The sequence below is a fragment of the Cyprinus carpio genome, chromosome A17, assembly GCF_018340385.1.
Source record: "Cyprinus carpio isolate SPL01 chromosome A17, ASM1834038v1, whole genome shotgun sequence".
NCBI lineage: Eukaryota > Metazoa > Chordata > Actinopteri > Cypriniformes > Cyprinidae > Cyprinus > Cyprinus carpio.
Window position 1 is genome coordinate 6,150,967 of NC_056588.1, and position 19,096 is coordinate 6,170,062.

At 35.0% G+C, this 19,096-nt stretch overlaps 1 protein-coding gene across 1 annotated transcript; it reads right to left on the minus strand.

The window, feature by feature from the left end:
• Nucleotides 1–113: 113 nt before the first annotated feature.
• On the minus strand, nt 114–18,994 carry LOC122148107 (GTP cyclohydrolase 1-like). Its single transcript, XM_042773380.1, has 9 exons — nt 18,487–18,994; nt 13,068–13,177; nt 9,758–9,813; nt 8,122–8,153; nt 7,911–7,995; nt 7,650–7,790; nt 2,688–2,836; nt 1,641–1,866; nt 114–204 (listed from the first exon to the last, which is right to left on the minus strand). Exons 1-9 carry the CDS (start codon nt 18,830–18,832, stop codon nt 114–116), a joined length of 1,236 nt encoding a protein of 411 aa, XP_042629314.1. The 5' UTR covers nt 18,833–18,994.
• Between the last annotated feature and the right edge of the window lie 102 nt (nt 18,995–19,096).

Sequence of the window (19,096 nt, forward strand, 5' to 3'; positions counted from 1 at the left end):
CCATTCACTATTTTCTGAAAGGCTTAACACAAGCAAGTTCTGTCACTATGACTACTTCAGCGTGTTTACATTTGAGTTTAAATCACAGATAAAATCACATCTTCAGCACTTCCTTAGAACGCCACAAAGAGTCTACGTGTCGACAGGCCATTAGAGGGGGTCCGTAACGCAACGGAGACAACCTTAAAGCGTTCAGGTGGCTGTCTGGGACGTCACAAAATCAAAACCAACCAGTAGACGAAACCAGATCAAGACGTAGTTACAGGTTTGATTTCTGTGCCTCTGTGCAGATGCTAAAAATATTATGTTATATTATGTTTACACATAGTACTGTCAAGAAAATCAGAAGCCATTTTTTTTCAGGTGCGAGCGTTGTCAAAATCCGAGGACGGTGTACAGCTTTAGGTTCCTAAATGGCTTCATAGTTTACAACTGTGTTTGTATTTACTGTCATGTTGTTGTAGTTTCTTTTGTGCCAGCAGGAAAGCTGATTTGCAACACTACAAAGACAGTAAGAGCTACGGATGGTACTGAGAAGAAAGAGAGGGAACGTGAGAGCAGTGATGGGAAAGGAAACAGGAAGTGATGTCAGTGGAAGGGTCTGTAGAGGGAGCAAGGGATGTCGTACATGGATTCTGACGTAAGCAATAGTCGAGGGAGATCAGGAGGTCAGAGGAGTGGAATAAAGGAGAAATGCCAGATGGAAAGGTTGAAGAGGAGCAGGTGAACATAGAGATCAGAGGTGCGCAAGTCCAGACAGAATATGCAGAAAAAAAAAAAAAATTATATATATATATATACACACACACACACATATATATATATAATATAAATAATTTGTATTAAAAATATATATACATTTTTATTTAAATATATTAAATATATTAAAATTAAAGTTAAATAAAACAAATTGAAATAAAAATGATATGTATATATTAACTATATTTTTAGCAGAACAATTTGTGTAAACATGGTCAGATGTGTTTCTGAAAGCATAAAGATGTTTGGGAGAAGTGTACAGCTTCATGAATGATGTTCGGTCAGATACTGTGGGAATCTGTGGAGATTTTTATGGATTCAGTGTGGCCCTGAAGAGGATGTTCAGAATGTGTTACAAATTATTATTCTTTTTTTTAATCTGTAAATGCACAGCTGTAGATTGATGTAGTGATTTGGGGTAGATTACAGGTGCCATATGGAGGTTTTCAGCTGGTTTCTGTGTATTTGGGATATCACATGCGTGGTACACTGTGTCAGTAGACTGTTGGAGCAACAGGGAGAAATATACAGTATGTCACAAATATATGAGGAAAAGATACTAATGCACCAGTTACTAGTACAGAGCGCCATCTCGTGGTGAAACTGTGCAATAGTTACCATTAAATGAGGCTTGAGTCGTTTTTACAGTATTGTCTTAATATCAGCCATTAGTTAATCATGCCAGGTATTAAAAAAATAGAACATTTACATAAGAAATGAGCTTTTAGTTTTAGACTCTTACAAGTGAAGATCTGATTTTCTGCATGGAAAGGGTCATTCTTGTTTTTTTGCTTTAATTGTTTTAATCCGGGACATTAAAGTCCCTTTATGAGGGTGTTCAGTGATTGTTAATGATTCTTATTTAGAGTTTTCCTATATACCTTTGCTTTTCCTGTCCTTGGTGCTGTGAATCCTTGCTGAAACCATCAAAAGTGAATTTGCAATAACGTGCAATAGACTCTTCATCAGCAACATGGTCTGAATCATAGGGCTGAGAGGGAACTGGACTAACAGACTCCGCCCTCTCCTCCAAATCCCCCACAATTCCCGAACCGCGGGACTGTTGTATCCTGTAGTCCTTGTGTGAAGGGATTTGCTGGCCTGCACCTACCCACACCTCAAGTGTTTTATGCTTTTTGGCTCATCCAAAGAAACCAGTCATGATTAAACAGACAGTAAAGAGGCACTTTCACATCCGCTGAGTGGTGACCGACGCAGTTCAAGCTGCCTGAAAGAAAGAATGTTGACTATGCATTGTGTCAGCTCCATAAGTGAGTTGGTACCTCCAAACTAGTTCTTTTAATGTGCATGGAATGCCTTATAAGCGGAATGATAGCTGGTGTTTTACAAGCATGTTAGCAAACCATCATGTGGCATCTTGCATCTTGTTTCTAGAGGTGCATTTGTTTGTGTGTATTAAGCCACTCATCACTGCCATTTGAAAACAATTAGCAGATTCAAATGATTATTTATTATTTTCTATTATTGATGCAGAGGTTATTGTATTCATTAGATGTATTATTTAAGATACCTTGTGTATTAACTTTTGCTATGGCTGGTAACCATAAGTACATCTCAAATAACAACCTAGTTATTTTTTGACTTTTTGTTTTTTCCCAATTTGCATTCTTTATCTAAAAAAAGAACGTACCTGATAGTCAAAAGACATATCAGTTTTTTATGATGTTTTAATATTGCTGTTTTCCTTTCTTTCTTGTGAGTATCTATAAATGTTTATATTTTGCTTATTCTCCCTGGATGGTGTATGTTAAGGAAAATGTTTTTATATTGTCACACGTTGTAAACAAAGAGCCAAGTTGTAGTAGTTCTCTATTTTAATTAAAAAAAAAATTTTTTGGTGGAGATTTCGCTGTTCTGTTGCTGTTTTTCCACCTTAGCTGTTACGGTGTTCAATGCCAAATACATACGACGTAGTGTCATTGCGTAGATTAGTTCTTTAGGAAGAGCGCTGCTCGCTCGTGATTGGATAACGAAGAAGTAAGATGCGTATTCAGCTCTGGTTTGTTTTTCATAAGAGGAGTCGGAGCAGATTCGTTCTCTCAGTGTGAAGACGATTCTGTCCACATGCAGCAAAATTACAGATGCTGTAACAGTGTTAACACATGCTACCTTGGTATTCCCAAAAAAACAATGAACTAGTGTTTTAGCATTGACAGAGCCTTTTTTGTTACATTATTTTGAACGTAGCCTATGTGATGCTGATCGATTTATTTTATTGTTATTTGATTTGTTGTTTTCCCCCTCTATTCTGAAACAAGGGTCTTGCTTTACTGCGCTCTTTGATTTTATCCCCCATTGTTTATGATGTTTTTGTGTGTGTTATTTTTAAGAGCCGATGTCCTGTATTGACTGCAGGCTGACGTACATATACATATATAAAAAATATATATATATTAAAAGAATCCTATGCTTATGAAATGATAAAACCAAATAAAAACCGCGGAAAAATAAAACATTTAAAAATAAAAAATAAAAAAAAAGGTAATTTATATTTTAGAGATGCATGCAAGAGGCTGGGAAGTCATATCTAGAAAAACAAATGGCAGTGCCTTTTTTTTTTTTTTTGTATTCAGACATTTACCCCAAATGTAAATGATTTTCTATGGCTCTAAAATATAGAGATAAGCAGATGGTCAAAACTTCAAATCATACAAAGTCCATACGAGCTGATTCTGATGCGTTTGCTGGTAGTTCATGGGAACCTGTATGCTTTAGGTACTTCAGTGCTGTTATGAAGTTATGATTATATCTGTCTGTACAACACAGATGTGTATATATATTTTTTGTTTGTATGTGTGCGGGTGTGACACTGTGTATCCAGGTGAGAAACCGGAATGTCTTGTAATTTTTGTACATATACCTACCTTAGTTGCGTCATAACGCGGATGGCTTCGGCGGAAGTTGTTTTTCCGCTTCCTGTTACCTGTGAGGCGTCACAGCTCGTGTTACGTCTCTCCGCCCATCTTAGCGCAGGGTTTAAAAATCTTTACTGAAATGAACATGACTTCAGTCCATAAAGAGAGGGATTCTGTAATCTCTTTCCCTCTTTGGTTCGTGGCCTTGTGAGTGTGTTTTGTGCGTTAAAGCTGGGAGATTATACTGTTTGTGTGTCTGTGATTGTTGTGTACGCTGACTGAATGTGTTTCGTCTGTTTCATTGGGTCTGTGTTAAATGCTTGACATCTTTGTAATTAACCACAGACGAAAAGTATTAAAGAGTAACTTTTGGAAAAGGCTTCAGGTGTTTTTCTTATTTCAAAGCAGCTGTTGAATGGTATGAAGGAAGCTTTGCTCATATATTCAGGGTAACTAACCACATGAGTCTGTGAGGAATTAACTGCCTCCTCTCCATTTCAACCAATCAGAGCTCAAGACAGGTTTTTATTGCCAAGAGGCGGGGCTTTTCTGTGAAAAAAAGACATAAAAATGCTGAGTCACTCTTAACTGGATGTTTTATGAACTCATTTATGATGAAAGTGTCACACAGATGAGAAGTGTTGTTCATGGAAAATATGGGAAAGATTAGGAAGTGAAATTGGCTTTTTAATGATTATTAAAAGGTAGACGTTCACCATGAAAATCATATCTTATTTTACACACACACAAACTCTGTAACTGGCTCCTGCTACCTGACTAAACCACTTTTACTGTAGAAGGAACTGTCGTCATTTTAACCCTAAAAAACAAAAAGAGATGTAATATTGTACCTAAAGATTTTTTCACATTTATTTTTATTTGCATTTATTTATTATGCAGAAATTTAACAATAAGCACATTTGCCTGCTCAGGTTTTCAAATTTTCATTAAAGCAAATTAAAACAATAAAAAAAAAAAAATAATAATTCACCCTCAACCATCCTTAGGTTACAAGATAAAAATGGTATATTTAAACTGTAAAACATTAATTAAAAAGACTGCTTTGTTGTGTCTTAGAATTTTTACAATAACACATTTTGTAAATGTAATTTTTAAGGTGACGTTTTTTGGAAGGGTTATAATGTGAAAATTACTTTTGATTTTGGGGTGAAATATGACATTTGTGAGATCAACCCTTTACTGTTTCTCGTCCTTTGCTTTCTACCAACCCCCTACAAATATATATATATATATATATATATATATATATATATATATATATATACTGTATAATAAAAATAAGCACCTTTAAAAACATCGAGAACATTCTAACATATTTTACACAAGATTTTTTTTATTTTATTTGAAGCTGAAAATGATGAAGAACATCAATAGTAAGTACTTGAAAGGCTCTTTGAGTCTTTTGTTTAAAGAAGGCCACATGAATAACACTAGACTTCTCAATATCAAGTGCTCATTTTCTCAATGAATCCACTGATATGAAGTGATTGTGACACTGAACATCTCAGATACCGTTTGGCTCAGAGTTTCATCTGAACTCATGAATGCAGAACATCACTCAAGGAATGTTTCATAATTAAAAAAAGTCACTACGCAGGCAACACAACAGTATCAGTAAATCCACAGTATCCATTGTTTTTGAGCTTAATATAATTTTCTACAATGATACATTAGTATATAGTTTAAATTCTAACTCAAAAACACATTGTACGTACCCAAAGACAGGTAAACATGCATCTGAGTAAATGTATAAAATATGTTCTAAAAATGTAAATATCTTTTACTTGGTTTCCATCTTTTTGTATCATAATTTTATTACAAAGATCACAATTATCAGTACAGCTATGTTCTGTATTCTTCATACTGTAAGTGAATCCCACAATGTGCAAAATCAGATACTAAGTTGACCTCGACTGCATCTTTCACCTTTGGTCTTTTTTCTAACAAATAAAAGACGACCTTCAGAGAGTAAACAACATCTATGGCCATACAGACAGGACATTCAGAAGGCTGGAGCTGGTTATCAACACATCAGACTCAACAGCTGATTTGAAACATAAAATATTAGTGTTGCACAAAACGTGTAAATACCATCAATGATGAGCCCAAATAAACACTTAAACAGACAGTTCACCCAAAAATGCTAAAAATATGCTCACCCTAGTGTTGTTTTAAACCTGTATGACTGTCTTTCTTCTGCTCAACACAAAAGAAGATAACTGAAGAACGGCTTACAGTGAATTGTCTGATCATTTTAACACTGTCCCTTCAGGTTGTGGTGCATCGTGTCTTTTTGCTATGAAATCTTTACTAAAATTTAAAATTAATTTTAAATTGCTAGTAATTTTTCAAGATAATCACATACTGGACTGAAGCAACTTAGGTGTAATCCATTATCCATACAAGTTTTATTTTTTATGAAATATATGATATATTAATAGTAATTTTGATTTTGATTATTATTTATAATGCTTTTGGGTTTTGTTTATTTTTTATTTTTTTTTTTATTTTTGGATTGCATTGCATTATATGTTTTAAAACTACAGAGCTTTGATAATAAAATAATCATTTAAATGCTATTTTACAAAGACATTTTTGGCAAATACTACACAAAGTAACAACAGATATTTAAATGCATGCAAGTTATGCAAGTCATCTACTATACATTTGTAAAGATCTCATTGATTTACACTACAAATCATCAGAATTTCATCTTACTTTTTGGCCATATAATTATCTGAAACTGCACCAAACTGCATATTTTCACTCAGTCTCGACTTGTGATGTATTTTACCTGCTTGAATATAAACTCCATAAAATCACCATGATAAAAATTGTACAATTAAATGGTAAAACATTTAATGTAACATTACAATAATGTGAATTTGTGAGAGTAATTTGCTTAAACTGTAATAATGCAAAAACGGTCTTAATATTAACAGCAGCTGCACTAAAGCGCATATTTTCACTCAATTTGGACCTCTGAATAAAATTGAGTTTTTATTTATTTATTTATTACGTATTTTCCTATATTAAACTATATGAGCCATAAAAGCTGGATGTATCAAATATAATACTCAACAAAAAACACGAATATGTAACCTTTAAACTATGCTTCAAGAAACCGTTCCATTAGAAAAATATAGATTTTTCAGACTACTATTTCATATGTCAGGGTTAAGGCAAACATGTTTGGATAACATGAGGGTGAGTTTCATTTTCGGATGAACTATCCTTTCAAGAGCAGATGATGCTTTGGGTCTGGGCACAATTACTGACTGATGCACAGGACATACACATTATATTAAATATTACATTATAAGACAGCGTAGCCATAAGACATTTTCAGCACATAGTAAAACAACAATAAAACCAGTCTGGATTTATTCACTTATAAAAACTGGTGCTTTCTTTGTAATACTAGTTTTTATTTTTTTGGACATGTACCATTATAATACCATAATAATCTTTAAAGTACCTTGTAAATATCAAGGTGTATAAATATTGGTAATCATTTAGTGGTTATATTCATTACCATTACCGTACCATTGTTCCTCAACAGAACTTTTATGTAGTTCAAACACTAAAATATTCGAATATTCAGAATGACATGCACCTCCCTGTTCAGAAGTGTGAAAATAAAACCACTTTGTTGCGTATTTCAAGCGATAGAGCACAAATGTGACACAGTCGGAAAGAGATATAAACAGATTTCGGTGGGTTTGGTGCTTGTTAGTTTAGAGAGGTCAAATTGTGCTAATCTAGGACGTCCTTCAAAACACAATGCTTCCATTTAACAGTAATAGCCACAGTCCCGTCAATAGAGGCTCCCACAGCTCTACTGACTAAACGTGCACAAAACACACACACACACACACACACGTGATACAGAAGAGAAGGTGTTACCGATGTGACACTATGTTACACAGCAGCAGTGCCTCGTCTGGAGGCAGAACCAGAGACGATGTACACTATGTAAACACACACAGATACGTAGTATGGTTGGATAAAGGGATGTGTTTGATAATTCGGCCGTCTCGTGTCTTGGGGTCCTCGCGGAAAACGCCTAGCATGGTGCTGGTCACAGTCTTGCTGTTCATCTTCTGGACACCTCGCATAACCATACACATGTGACTGAAGAAGACCAGAGAGAAGAAATGCATCTTCAGGACTGTTCATACTAATTACATTGAATAATATGAATAACATATTTGGTCATTCTTAACATTATATTGTAAATAAAAAGTGTAATACGTTGCTTCAATGACCACCCCGACACCAGCGGGCTGTAACGCTTCAGTGATGGCCACTGCAATCTGTTTGGTTAGACGCTCCTGAACTGAAATAAGACAAGCAGATTTCAATATTAAGTTTTCAGGTTATTAGTGAAACAAAAAAGGATATTGAAGGAATATAAATATTGTTACATGCTAAAACTTTGTTTGAGAGGAAAAAAAGCCATTACCTTGCAATCTCCTGCTATATATCTCAACAATCCTAGTGCAAAACAAAAGACACAGTTAATAATTAAACTAGATTTATACACATTATACCTCTATATGTGATGATGCTTTGATAAAACTTCATTGCTCAGGGATTTTAATCACTGTGGTAATGATACAACCTAGGCCAGGGGTCTATTTAGTAAAAATCACTATTTTATTAAATTTCATTTAAAATCACCAAATGTAAACTAACAATGTGCACACCTTCAATTAAGACACTTGGCAGCTAATCAAAGTTCTTAATTAAAAATATGCATATTTATATAAAAATATATAAATATCTGGAATATAATGATTGGAACATAATAATTGGAAGTTAGGGGCCAGTAAAATTTAATAGTAAAATAGTAAACGCATTAATAATATTACAAAATTGTATTATTTTGTTAGATTTTCATTTAAAAAAAATCCTATTCTTTCTTTCGTTCTAATCTGAAAAAAATGATCAGTTTCCACAAAAATAAAAGGCAGCCCAACTGTTTCCAACACTGCTAACTATTTAATATTAATAAGAATAGAACAACCCCCCCCACACACACACACAAAATCCTTTTCACAGATAATGATGACTAGAAAAGTCAGTCTCTGAGCCACTTGGACCTTGTCATGACTACAGCTATTAAAAAAAAAAGGAACAATAACAAATTTTAGAAATTAGAAATGCACCTGTGTGTGTGTGTGTGTGTTGTGTGTGTGTGTGTGTGTGTGTGTGTGTGTGTGTTGTGTGGTGTGTGTGTGTGTGTGTGTGTGTGTGTGCACCTGTGTGTGTGTGTGTGTGTATGTGGCTGAGAGCTAGAGTCTGTGACTGCTGTTGTCTTCATTAGTGTAGTGCAGTGTTACGGCTGCTAGTGAATGGCTAAGCCACAGGTATTGAGGTCAGATTGGATCAAGCTTCTCTTTGTCACTCACACATTGTGTCTAATCCTCTTACAGACACTTACACTCTCACTGTTTCAAACACACACACACACACACACACAGGCGTGTGCATCTTGATTTCACAGACAAACAACTCCCCTGAGGCAAAGAGAGTCATTAATCCCCTTTACTCAAGCACATGCTACTGAATTTACTGAAAAAAAGAAAGAAAAGCTGCTTTGTGGCAGCATATACTGAAAAAAAGAAAGAAAAGCTGCTTTGTGGCAGCATAAATTTGCAAAATCACCTCATTATATGAAAGAAAAGCTGCTTTGTGGCAGCATAAATTTGCACACTCGTGAAGGAATCCATTAAGATTCAATACTTTTTGCATTTTTTTTAAATGATAGCACATGATTTTTTAAAGCAAAAAAAAAAAAAAAAAAAAGAACACTGAACACAGTATTAATTTCTTTCTTTTAAGAAAAGAACACTGATCCCATATACCCCATTTTAATTGAAAAAGAAAGAAAGAAAAAAAATGATGATAAAATGTATTGTTCAACAAATAAAGCCAATATTATTTGGACACTTTCTGGTGGGCAAACATTAGTAGAATAGGTCCATAGTTAATGTGATGCAGGACTGTATTTTGTTATCTAATGCAATGATATTCAGATGGACTGGGGAAAGATGGAAGTGATATAAGTGCCCAAATACTGGGTGCATTTTACCTACCTTGCTAATTTACTCAGACCAAGAACCCTCTTGTTTGGAAGGTAACCTATGTGCACCTGTGCAAAACACAACACATGAACTGACAACAGAAAGACAGAACTGCAAAACATGGGAGTATAAGGTTTAAAACACAATACTTTCACAACCAACAAAATGTAAGCCTTTGCCTGTGCAAAACTGATTTCACTAGCAAGCTACATGGCACGAGAGCTGTGCAATTTTTTTGATTTCGATTTTGGCTTCCAATGATTATGAAAGCATGATAGTTGAAATAAAATGATTATTGGGCCATATTCCATTCCTTTAAAGTGGTTCACTTTCACGCCTCATTAAAAGCCCAAATGTAATGTCCAAATCAGGCAAATTATGTAATATAAAAATAGTTTACTGCATGACATGCTTGATATTAAAAAGAGTTGCAAAAATGCAAAAAAGGGGCTTTCTGTGTGCACTCTCCGAGATCGAGCAAAAACAAGGTCAGGCGAATTACACTTTGGGATTTGGGTGCGTGACTAAATGGTCAAATACATACCAAAATATGGCAAAATGCATGTATTGGTGAGTCCTCACAAAAATACAGTCAGTTATGTATACAGTTGGGAGAAAATCAGATGCAGTCAATATATTAGATCCTATATATAATATATTAGCATTATGTCTTAAAGTGACAGCAGCCCAATATATTCATGCTGCTGTCTGAGGAGAACAAGAGAACAAGAACAGGAAATAAAGACAAAAAAAATCACTCACTGCTCTTGACTGAATAGCTATAGTAATTTTCTCTATATTTAATTCATATAGTGAAGACTGTGTTTGTTTGTTTTTTTCATTTGATTATTCAATTTAAATTTTTAAATAGACTTGCATTATAATTTTTTTTTCTGTTTTTATATTTTTAATGTATTTGCCTTATTGTTTGCAATTTTCTTGTTTGGTTTCATTTCATGACTGACTGTTTACTTTTCTTCAATAATTGATTGAGGGCTTTTTTATTTTGTTCATTTAAATTAGCCTAGTATTAGTTTCTGCTGATGTACTGAAATTGGTATCAAAAATTGTTAAGTTTCACTGGTATCTAAAATTTTGATATCATATTAGCAACATTATTTCCAGCTAAATACAATATACTATATATTGATTATATAATATAGGATATATATATATTTATTATATACTATATATACACACACATACATACATACATAGAGCTGGCCATTAAAGGCTTGCTAGCTACATTTAAACAGTTAAACAATTATGCAAAGAAATTACATTAAATTAAAAATTAAATTAAAAAATTCTTTAATTTCAATTTAATCAAATGTAAAAAGTAACACAAAAAAATTGTTTTGGCTAACAGATATATATTGATAATTAAATAAGACTGTTAATTAATTAATAAATTGTATACATATATAATATGTGAAATAACTTTTTAGTCATTTTGGTCACAATGCCCACTCCTAATCGTGTTACAGTAAATAACCATGATTACAATATTAACCAAAATAATAATGATTTTTTTCCATAATCGAGCAGCCCTACATGGTTCAGCAGCAGACGAGAAGTTAAAGATGCAGAGAGCCGTATCTGTGCATATGCTCACATCTGACAGCTCCCCCAACCTAACCTCCTCTCCGCTGTCCAACTCAAATGTCACCAACAATTTGATGAAAGAGCCCAGAGAAAGGGCAGCATCAACAGACATGCGAGGATTTTATTTTTTTCCTCTTCTGCTCTCTGTTCTGATGTGATAATCCTGCACGTCACTGAACCCTCTTGGCCTTCTTTCAAGGCCGCTACTTCACATCCTTCAACAGCATCAATCGAGCTTTACCGACAACTACAGAGCACCTGAGAAATGAGCAAAGCGCTTTTTCCAACTTAATCCACTTTAGACCAACAAGCAAGACATGTGGCGGCTGTATGGTAGATTTGTTTTAAGTGTAAAAGAAAGCACACCTGTTCAGCTCGGTGTTCGTGATGGACACTAACAGTGTTGTGTGGACAATCATGGAGATGGTGGATGCTGAAGCGCAAGCAAGAGGGTCGAAAATGAAAGAGAACGGGCGCACGCCTCTCTGAAAGAAGCTGGTGTGTCATTATCTTGTTGCAGATGCGGCGAGTGGTGAGGTAAATAGATGAGAGGGGATAAGGGGCCGCGCCGATGACGATCAGCGGGGGACGCAGCGGAAACGACGGCCCTCCGACAGCATCTGACAAACAAAATTGCAAGTGGCGGAAAAAAAACATTCAGTGCGCTTGATCAATGGCTCAGTCTATCATCAGCAGCCATTTGAGCTGTGACAGTATCGACGGGGTCTCTTTTGTCTTAAATGGCAGACACCTGCAATGCTGTGAGCTGGAGGGAGGTACTAAATGTCAAACCTGGAGGATTAAGAGTGGCCATTGTTTTTGACGCTTCTAGATTTAATTGTAGCTAATTAACTTGGTTATTGACAGATTACATATCAACTTTCTTTCTTTTCCAGGTGCATCAGAGAACCTGTAATGTTGCCATTCATTATGTGAGTGAATCTCACAAAGAAATGAACAAGGCATATTTCACCCCACAATCACAAGACATTTAATTAAAAAAAAAAAAAGAAAGTAATAAAATAAAATAAAAATCTTATTTTCATGATAATGAAGCACATTTGCCACCAAATTCTCATTAATGTAGTTCATTAAAAACACATCCTGTTTAAAGTCAGCATGCATTGACTTAAAACACTACTTACTTGAGTAACAATACTTTACAAATATTAACTTCAATAACTTACCACATGACAGTAATGAGAATGAGATTTTTTGCATTACAATAGGCTTCATAGAAATAATGTGCCAATGGAAAAATTACAAAGTCCCAAATATAGGCTTAATTTCTTTGTTTTAAGAATAATTTATATCATTCTATAATTTCTATATATTTGGGGTAAAATATGACCTGGATAGTAAATAAATGAAAAATAAAATCTAAAACTTAAAAAATAAAAATTATTTAAATTTAAAATTATTAATTTAAAATGATTGTAAAATGTAAATATTTTATTTGAATAAATTAATAATAAATCAATTAATTAAATCAATCAATAAACCTAAATTTTAAAATTCGAAGAAAAACTAATAGACTTTAATAAAGAATAAAAATGAATAAAGACTTTGTCAAACCCTTATACAACAGGGTAGTCCTGTGAAAAATTAATTTTTAAAAGTATGTATCCACCACAGAGGTTTTGTCTCTTAAATATGGTCATAAAAACTGAGGTGACATGAATGTTGCTGTTGATGAGGGTAAAAGGATTAGTCTTACCCGGCCAAAAATGGGAACTAAATGGTGTTCACACATGGAAAACATGTCAATATCCTTCACGATCACCATCTCGTCATGATCTTCATCAAAGATTGCGTCATTCAGGACATCTGCAAGGAGGCACAACAACAAATCAATAAGTTCAGACTGGACACCGTCAGGTGAGTGATGTGACACCTGATGACATCATGAAATCATTATATTTCACCCCGTATGCGCTTCCTGTTGTGGCCCTGTGTCATTTCTCTTAGCTCATATCATGGTTCAAACATATCCTGTTTTATCTCGTGGAAATGCACTGTCTTTTCTTGTGGGGCTTTTTAATTTCCTGGCCGCCTATCTTGGGGTAGGTTTCCATGGAAACATGGCAAACAGATGGCGGGGCTTCAGGGGCTTGTTGAGATGTTACTCTCATATGTGTTGTTGCCACTTTTGTGTAGTCACTGAGTGAAGGCAGAAAGCAATCAATTTTCAGGCTTTTTTTATGTCTATGATTACTTCAGCGACAGGTGTATCCTGTAACTCATTTTTTTTTTACATTTTCTGAAAAACTGAGCAGTGTTTGCCCATGCAAAACTCCTCATCATGCTTGCAGGGTGTTGTGGGTGGTTGTCAGGGTGTTGCTAAGGTGTTATAGGTCTAAAAACAGTCTCTATGATTTTCTGGTCACCACAGGCCTGTCACGGTCATCAGTTTTAATTAACTGTCATACAAATAATTTCTATTTAATGATTTATTTCTGTTCTGTTCATATCATAATGTTTTTTTTTTTAATTTTATAAAATATATATAAAAAAGAGATTTTAAATCTCAAGAGTTTTTAATTTCCTTGTTTAATAAAGGTAAATAAAAAATAAATAAATAAAATAAAATAGTCCCATATCATTTACTTAAATGTATAGAAATTGATTATGTTTATATAATTATTTAATTAAATATTATAAATATATATTTTATATTTATAATATATCAATATAATATAATTTCATATAAAATGCACTGATTAAACCCACAAGCCTCCATTTCGTATGAAGTGAGACCTTTAACTATCTTTATGTACTTTACAACATTCATTTTTCTTTATTCCTATATTACTCCCTGCCAGATACATTTTTCCTTATTCCTATATTTCTTTATTTCATATTAATTTTTTGTCATATTTTTCAGATCACTTAGAAATCTGAATTATTTGAGAAATTATTTGTGTAGAAAAATTGTGTGCTAATGTTTGATTAAGTTTTTAATGTTTTTTTAGGTTTTATTATGAGCAATAGTAATAATAGTTATGCAAACACTACTGACAAACTGGTAATATCCCCCCTAAAGCTGATTTAACAAATTTTCTAATGTTGTCTCATGGTTCCCATAACTAGGAAAGGCTTTTATTAATATTTAAACTCTTCTGGTCTTTTTTCAATGTTCTGCTTGGTGACTAACCAGCATGCTTTTCGGAAACCGAGCACACTATATATATGCATGCAGTGTTGTGTAAATGCTGCAGCTGAACTGAGCATCAGTCTGGGTTGAATTTAACCTGAGGGCAGCAGCTGCTACGAGAGAACTGTCATCAGGCTCGTCCTAAACAAACAGCCGCTTTCAAATGCACAGGAACAACACACGGAAAGGTCTCACGTATGACGGTGGCACTGACAAAAAAGAACAGGAAATCAAATCAGCATCTCCCTGAAGTCATCTTTCAACCTCGCTGCCACCGTCACACACACTCAATTAAACACAAACCTGCTTATAGACTAAGCAAATAAACACTTGGCATACAACAAGTAACCATAGAAACCCACTGAAATTGTGAAGATGTCAACCAGCAGAGTTCTGGTTAAGGGTAATGTTACTGCTGCTGCTGAGGGTTTGGCTTGTTCTCCATAGTTTAAATAAGAGACAGGCATCCATCCAGACAGTGGGGGCAGGGGACAACGGAGCGTAATGATGAGTAATAAAGAAAAGAGACCATACGGAGCTGCTTAAACACTGTAACTTAAACAATATCACTCTTCTCTATGATCTTGAATGGTTTTATGTGACATGAGACCACAACAAAATCATAATGTATAAGGAACATAATGATATAATGCATTATAATAATATCATAATAATTCTATAATTTCACAATCCTTCCTTCCTGTACCAGTGTCTCTGACTCGTGAGTAACTGAGCATTAAGACAAATGTTTCATAACAAGCATCCTTTTTAAAACACAAAATGGTAAAATGGTGCAAAAACACTATTCATTTGCATAATCACACAAAATTATTTACAGGTGTGTGACATTTTAACATACTAACATATTATATAAATAAACATTGCTGCTTGTTGTAATACTGGTAAATCATAATAATTATTAATATATAACCAAACCTGAATATTTTAAACTAGTTTCTTATTGTATTTTAAATGTCCTGGTCGATCTTTTCCACAATTGATTTCCATGTAACAAAGATATCAAGACTCAAAATCATCATAAAAGTGGTCCACATGATTTGTGCATTCTTTACAAAGTCTTATGTCATAGTCTTGTGTGAGTTCATTTCATTGTCTTCTAGTTATATTTAGGTATATATTTAGGTTATTCGCTGATATTCCTATCCTCCAGTGTGATGCTAACCAATTATATATTAAAATATTTTCGTAAAAATATATGCAAGTAAACATTAATGCATGTTGTTGTATTGGTGTATATTTATTTGTATTATTATTATTAATAATCTTATTAATAATCGGTGTTCAGTTAGTGTAAAAACAGTAAGCTGAAACACAGTTATAACCCAGACATGAATATACTGTACCGTGACATCAGGTGAGATCTAGGTGGACCTTCATCATTCAAGCACTTACTATGTACCATCAGCTTCCTTTTCTTGCATTAACCAGTGCGTCATCCACCACCCATAAAACTGTGTAAATGCAACAGCCTCATTCAAACCCACTGAGATCCCTAAACTGTTTCCTCCAACACTTCAAAAGTCTTTCTGTGGGAGACACATAACTTTGCTACTTCAGAACAATTTAAGAAACTGAAGGGGTGGTGCAAACTTCAGCCAATCCCACTGAAGAAAGACCTTCCTCTAGAAATTTCTCATCAAAGGCACGCTTCACAGTGACACTGCATGTTATACCATCTGTGAACTGTGGACCATGTTCAAGTGGTGCTTTTGTAAGTGCTGGTCATCAAGGACAGTCTGCTTTAACAATTTTTTTTGTGTAGAAAAGCAACATTAATACATTCCATATGCATGGGCTCTAAAAATGCTACACAAACCAAGTCCAGATGTGTTGTTTTCTATGTGGGGATGTTGTTGGTAATGTGATGGTGGGAGGCACCCTGGCTCAACCACTTAGACAACAGCCTGAGAGTGACCAGTGAACAATTATGCAAGATAAACCTTGGCTTTGGGGTGGAGTACCTGTTGAGCCAGTTAATCAAACTGATGGCACATGGAAGTGTTTGAGGAAATACTTTTAACCTGAAATACTTGACAATGCATGAGTAAAAGATGAATGGTTTGTGGGCTATAAAATTCTTTGTATCATAATCAGGTCACAACAACTCCAAAATACCAACCTGATCTGATGAGAAAATGTAACTATTTTAAAAGGTGTCAATTTTGTATGAATTCTTATGATGTGTTTTAAACAGAAAAGGAGATCAGAAAACGTACGAATGCGATCAGATCATACTAATACTAATAATTAGTCACAATTTAAAAGAGAATGAAGTGCCATGAGAATGTGTTGAAATAGATTGTGAAAATATATAACATGATTTTGAAGAATCTCCTAGTCGATCTTTGAATTTCAATGTAAAGGTATAGATGTAAAAATTAGATTTCACCATAAAAGTGTTCTACACAACTTGTGCATTATTCTAAGTCTTCCGATTACATATGATAGTTTTGTGTGAGTTACAGACCCAAGTTTTCACTGATTTTCTTCTAGTAACATTTAAGTTATTCACTAACTATGTTAACCTTGACTAGATCCAGATCAGTGAGTCATGAACAAATCATTCAGACCATTTTTTAACTAAATCATCCTAATAAAAACCTGACAAATCTGAATCAATAAATCATTTATTCCTCAATCTACTCTTGAGAATACGATGGTTGATAATATGATCTGTGTATAAAAACTTAAATATCAGCCTCACACCATCAGTGTCAAATGGGGAAGACTTGGGATTTAGTTCTTTTAGGGTCCTTTGGACCTTTTGGGCCATTTTAAGGTGATTTCAAGCCCTTTTTGAGGCTTGACATCTTCAGCGACCATTCATTGTCCTTAAAGGGACAGTTCACCCAAAAATTAAAATGTGATGTTTATCTGCTTACCCCCAGAGCATCCAAGATAGGTGACTTTTGTTTCTTCAGTAGAACACAAACCAAGATTTTTAACTCAAACCGTTGAAGTCTATCAGTCTTTTAATGGAAGTGTATGGGAATCATTTTACCTCTGATTCACGCAATGTCCGAACTGTCCTGTGCGCGTACTCAGCAGCTGGGCGTGAGGTGTCTTCTTCTTCTTCTTGCTTTATGGCTGATCGCAGACTTATACGTACATAACCGCCACCTATTTCTCAAGTGGAGCATTGAGACTCTGTTTACAATCTCAATTAGGAGTGTCAATGGTTCACTTGAGAGATAGGTGATGGTTTTTTTTGTTTTTTTTATTGTTTGTTTTAGCCGTGATTCCCATCCACTTCCATTATAAGACTGATAGACTGCAACAATTTGAGTTAAAAATCTGGGTTTGTGTTCTACTGAAGAAACAAAGTCACCTACATCTTGGATGCTCTGGGGGTAAGCAGATAAACATCACATTTTCATTTTTGGGTGAACTATCCCTTTAAGGACAATGAATGGTCGCTGAAGATGTCAAGCCTCAAAAAGGACTTAAAATCACCTTAAAATGGCCCAAAAGGTCCAATGGACCCCAAAGAACTAAATCCCAACTAACTAAATTTTTTATTTTTGTGTGAACTATCCCTTTAATAGACAGACCAAGAAAGTCTCTCTTTGTGTTTCACAGAAGAAAATCATTAAATGTTTAGATAAGTAAATGACGACAGAATTGTAACTTTTGGATCAACTACAACTTTTACAACCCAACTTTCTGTTACATTGCTTCTTGTTCTGTCTAGCTGTTTTTAAACTCAAGACAGCCTCTGTGGACGCCCACTTGCTTCCATAAAACTGTAAAATTATGTAAAACAAAGTTAAAAAAAAAAAAAAAACATTAACCAAAATCACGTTTATAACATGTTTGTTTCAAATGTTTAGTCAAAATTTCGCCTCGAAAGTTTTTCAGAGACAGCGTAACATTTCAGGATGTTAACTTGAGCTTGCAATACAATTCTAAATACGTATAAATAAGCACGCCTTATCAACTGTCATACATTTATGCAACTCACCGATGATTTTTTCCTGATAACCCTTGGTGAAGAACTGCATGGCAGTGGCGGCTCTCCACGGAGTTTTGAGGAGCCCCTGCCGCTGCGGATCTTCCCCGAGCCCCCTGAGGATAGTGGTGTAAGCCGCGGCGATGCTCGGCAGGCTCATTTCATTGTCTTCCAGACTGCGAGTGCGTTCTTCCCGCCAGCTCTCCATCACGCTGGAGGACGGCGCGGTGCTCGGGGTCCCGGCGGCACCACCGGCGCTCCATCCGGGAATCTTCACCCGTCCGTCAAAGTGCCCATTGATCGCGGCATCTGTTTCATTTTCATTTTGATTCATTTGTTTCTGTTTGGAGCGCTCCATGATTGCCTGAAAGTGACAGCTTGGGTTCCTTTAAAGTCGGTTTTAGTGCTACTACAAGTTTTCAATACAGTTAAAGAAGTAACAGACAAACTTGTGTGAAGTTCAATGGTAATGATACTCTTGTCAAACTCAACTCGGCGCTCCCGCAGGGACAGTCGGGGGTTTTATAAACATTGTCTAATCTTTGCGCGATCCTATTGGTCGCCAGACGCGACCGCGTCACGGAGCCAGATTGCTATTGGCCGAGAGACGTGCTTGCGTCAA